Raw genomic sequence first — 4343 nt, forward strand, 5'->3', positions numbered from 1 at the left:
GCAATAGTGAATGCTGAATGTTACTGAAATTTACATGCATGTATTGGGTGGACTTCTGAGAAGCTTCCATTGTCACTGAAACTGGGAAGCACAATGAGACAACTGTAGCCATGGACCCATATACACTGCAGTTGTAGCCAAGTCAAGGGACCAGGTTACAACACACTCCCAGTTTTTAATGTAGATGGGATCACAACTATATTGCACAAGGAAATAAAATCCTTGGGCATGTCCAAGGCATTAGCACAGCTCAAGGACAGCCCAGCCCATCTAGACTACACAATGGAACCATATTGTAACTACACTGGGGACAGATATATGATGACTCAGTTGTGCTCCTAGTGTAGATGAGGCATAAGATAGAAAGAGCTGGGCTCTTCTTAGAGGGCCTGAGGTATCCCCAAAAAATCACTTAAATTATTATTTATTACTATTAGTTTGGTTTCTGGTATGTAGTTTTATTTGTTGTCAATGTGTATTGATAGTAGATACATTTAATAAGTGCAATGATTCTGAAGACCAAATCTTCATGAGAACATTCCTAGACATTTAAAAAGTGACTTAAAGATATTTTGGATCTATTCACTGATCAACAGCCTCTTGTTTGTCGTAGCTGAATGTCCAAATTTCGCAGCTGTTTCAGAAACCCTCGATTGGGTGAAATCCATCGATGTTCCTTCACTGCTTTGATGGCTTTGACTAACGGGAGGTGATGATTTATCATGAGGTATGCCAACACCAAAGAAGCTGACCTGCTTATTCCAACCGCACAGTGCACCAAAATTTTAGCTGGTAAGAGAAAATGAAAGCAAGTTATGGCCATGGAAGATCAGCAATATGTCAGATTAAGTTTAAATTAAAGGGGAGAAAAAATCCCCGAGGCTCTGAACAGAGTAGTTAGGTTAACAAGTTTGATTTTTAACCCTGGTATATACATCATATGAACTGCTAATAATCTGGAGTCCTGCTCACAAAAGTAATACTTATTCATACTTGATATCTCTTTTTGATAAGATTACAAGTTTGGTTGATAAAGGTAATAGTGTTGATGTAATATACTTAGATTTCTGCAAGGTGTTTGACTTGGTATCACATGGCATTTTGATTTAAAAAAACCCAAGAATGATATAAAATTAACCTGGCACCCATTAAATGGATTAAAACTGGCTTCTGCTAGCTCTCAAAATGTAATTGTAAGTGGGGAATTGTCACTGTGTGGGTGTGTTTTCAGTGGGGTCCCACAGGCATCTGTTGTTTGCCATATTGCTATTTAACATTTTTTATCCATGACCTGGAAGAAAACATAAAATCATCACTGATAAAGTTTGCAGATTACACAAAAATTGGAATAGTAAATAATGAAGAGGACAGGTCACTGATTTAGAGCGATCTTGATCGCTTGGTAAATTGGGACTTAAGCAAACAGCATGCATTTTATTATGGCTAAATGTAAATATATACATCTAGGAACAAAGAATGTAGGCTATGCTTAATTGAAATCAATGGTGGCTACCCCTATAAATAAGGGTAGTAGGATTGGGCCTGGATGGGTGGAGAAAACACAAATTAAACTATAAGATAAATAAGAGGTTTATTGCCACCAGCTGAGGATCTTCCCTTTGTGGGCCGTTGTTAATTGTTATTCTGTTGCGGTAGTGCCTAGGGACCCAGCCCATTTATTCTAGGCACTGTACAAAGAGGTTATTCACTAGATTTTGTACAATGCATTGAAAGTTTCTGTAGTGTGGAGTGTTATCCTTCATGGCCCAATCCTGCAGCCCTTAGTCATGCTGGAGACTGTCTTAGCAACGAATGAGAGTTCTCACAGGAGTAAGGGCTATCGGATAAGGCTGTCTGTCTTTTTACACATTTGTGTTGATTTAAAAATGCATTTTTACAATATATAACAGCACACTGAGACAACAGACCAGCTAAGGCTGAATGCAAGCATGACTAGTAAAAATAAATAAGCAAAACACAGGGGCGGCACACAATGCACAATCAACCTGTGGAACTTATTGTCAGGGGATGTTGTGAAGGCCAAAACTATAACCAGATTAAAAAAAGAACTAGATAAGTTCATAGAGGATAAATCCATCAATGGTTATTAGCCAAGATAGTCAGGGATGCAACCCCATGGTCTGGGTGTCCCTAGCCTCTGACTGCCACAAGCTGGGAGTGGACAACAGGGAATAGCTCGCTCTATGATTGCCTGTTCTGTTCATTCCCTCTGAAGAACCTGGCATTTGCCACTGTCTGAAGCCAGGATACTGGGATAGATGGACCATTGGTCTGACCCACTATGGCTGTTCTTATCCCTCTTGGACCATGTCTATGAGCTTTTCATACAGAAAATGAATACATCAGGCCAAAACACCAGTCAGGGATGGTCCAGACAATATTTAGTCCTGCCATGAGTGCAGGGGACTGAACTAGATGACCTCTCAAGGTCCTTCCTGTCCTAGGATTCTATGAAATCACATTACAGAATAATAGATTTAAAACAGGGCTACCTTTTTAAATGTCGTTTAGCTATGCATCCTTATACTTTCCCCCTCTTTTCCTCTTTCTTGTCCTACCCTCATATGTTCTTTCTATATCCTGTAGCATTGCTTCTTTGCTCTCATCAGGATTCATGGTGTCAGTAATTCATATACATTTTAAATATTCATTTTTCCTCTTCTAGATTCATCTTTTCTTCCCAGCTATTTTCACCTTGATTTTTTCTCTCCTTTCTTTTCTATCCCAATCTCTCCTTGCTCTTCCTATTGTAAGTTTGGTCTTTTTTTCTCCCCTCCACTTCTCTGCATCCTCCCTTGATTCTTTTGAGATACTGGGGCTGGGAAGGAAGAGGTGCTAAGCACAGGTTGCACTCACGCTCCAAAGAGTGGGTAGTGAGTGCTCCAGAGAGTGAGCAGGTGACCATGAGTTAGTGGATATCACCCTCCACATGTGGTTGAGTTGACCAAACTTGTGGGACCAACCGGGCAGAATAGCATGTAATCTAAAAGCAAACTGAATGGCAATGATTTCATACCTCCTGGTGTGTTCAAGGCTTTATGTATAAACTCTGCTGCAGAGAAAAAGTATTGGCTTATGTCGAAGTCTGGAAGGTCATAGGCTGGTACGCCATAGTAATCAATGGTAGTGCCATAAAAGTCTTGGCCTCCTTGGCATAACATTGTGCCATGGGCAGCATTTAAAACATGGGTAATGCCCATCTTCCATAAACCAAATCTGTTGTGAGCTGTAACTCTAAGGAAAAGACAAACATAAACAAGTAAATTTGCAGAGATATTTACAAAGCCGGAAATCTTTTGTGGTTGCATTTTCTAGGGCAGAAATTAAGGCATTGTTACTCCTGACTACACAACAAACTACTACCCAATCATAATTTTATCCAGAATACATTTCAAGGACTGCACTGTTCAAACCTTCATCAAATAACACAACCAAGAACTGCCTCAGTGCAATATTCATAAGCCATGCTCACAATAAACAGGAGCACCAGAATTGTAGCAGTCTGAAAGAGGTAAAAAGTACTGTAGTGTTCTTAAATTCTACCAAACCAGTCCATAAAGTTATACTTACAGGTCTCCTAAGAAGAGGTTAGGCCATACTTCATCAGTGTGGTTACAAGAAGATTGCCCAGTATTCAAAAGCTGCTCTATGTCTTTAATTGTAGGGACTTCAGCTGTACATGTCTCAGAACCTATAGGGTCCTTTGCGAGCAACACATCCCCTTCAGCCATTGTCATTAAGACAGAAACTTTGCTCTCGGAAATCTGAGAAATTGAACCAATGCTGCCTTGTTTACTTGAATTTTGCCAACATTCCCAGCTGTCATTTTTCATTCGTGGAGACTAGTGGCAACAGGTGCTGATCAGCAGCATGGTAATATCCCGTTTAACATACTGTAAAAGAAACGCAGTAGCCCTATCGTCTGAGACAGCCATTAAATGATCAACAGCACAAAAAAGCAAAGGCTAATCAGTGCAATTATCATTTAAAGTAGGGAACATATTTTAAGCCACAGTGAGCTAAAGAAGAGTATATTTGTCTTTGGTGATTTGTCTGATCTCCCCATCTGGAGCACCACTTCCCTCCCGGCTGTCTTGTTCTCCTCTCTCACAACAGAATGAGGCCCCTGTCAGGTGCCAGAAACCCCTTCCTCCCAGTGGGCTGCTGGTCTCATTCTCCCCACCATCCCTAGCTTCTTGTTCAGCCCCTCTCTGGACACAGTGACATTTTTTTCCATACCAGAGTTCAACTTCTGATACAACCCACCTTCCCCTGCTGGGTTGTCAGCCTAAAAGACTTCCTTGTCAGGCATTGACAGCAGG

General features: G+C 40.7%; 1 protein-coding gene across 1 annotated transcript; it reads right to left on the reverse strand.

Annotated features, from left to right (window-relative positions):
- Window positions 1-589: 589 nt before the first annotated feature.
- Window positions 590-3956, reverse strand: LOC140915317 (dual specificity protein phosphatase 13A-like). The gene is given in 3 exon segments (XM_073354903.1): window positions 590-789; window positions 3038-3255; window positions 3592-3956. Coding segments are annotated over 3 exon segments (783 nt in total).
- Between the last annotated feature and the right edge of the window lie 387 nt (window positions 3957-4343).

Source organism: Lepidochelys kempii, chromosome 7, assembly GCF_965140285.1.
Source record: "Lepidochelys kempii isolate rLepKem1 chromosome 7, rLepKem1.hap1, whole genome shotgun sequence".
Classification (NCBI taxonomy): domain Eukaryota; kingdom Metazoa; phylum Chordata; order Testudines; family Cheloniidae; genus Lepidochelys; species Lepidochelys kempii.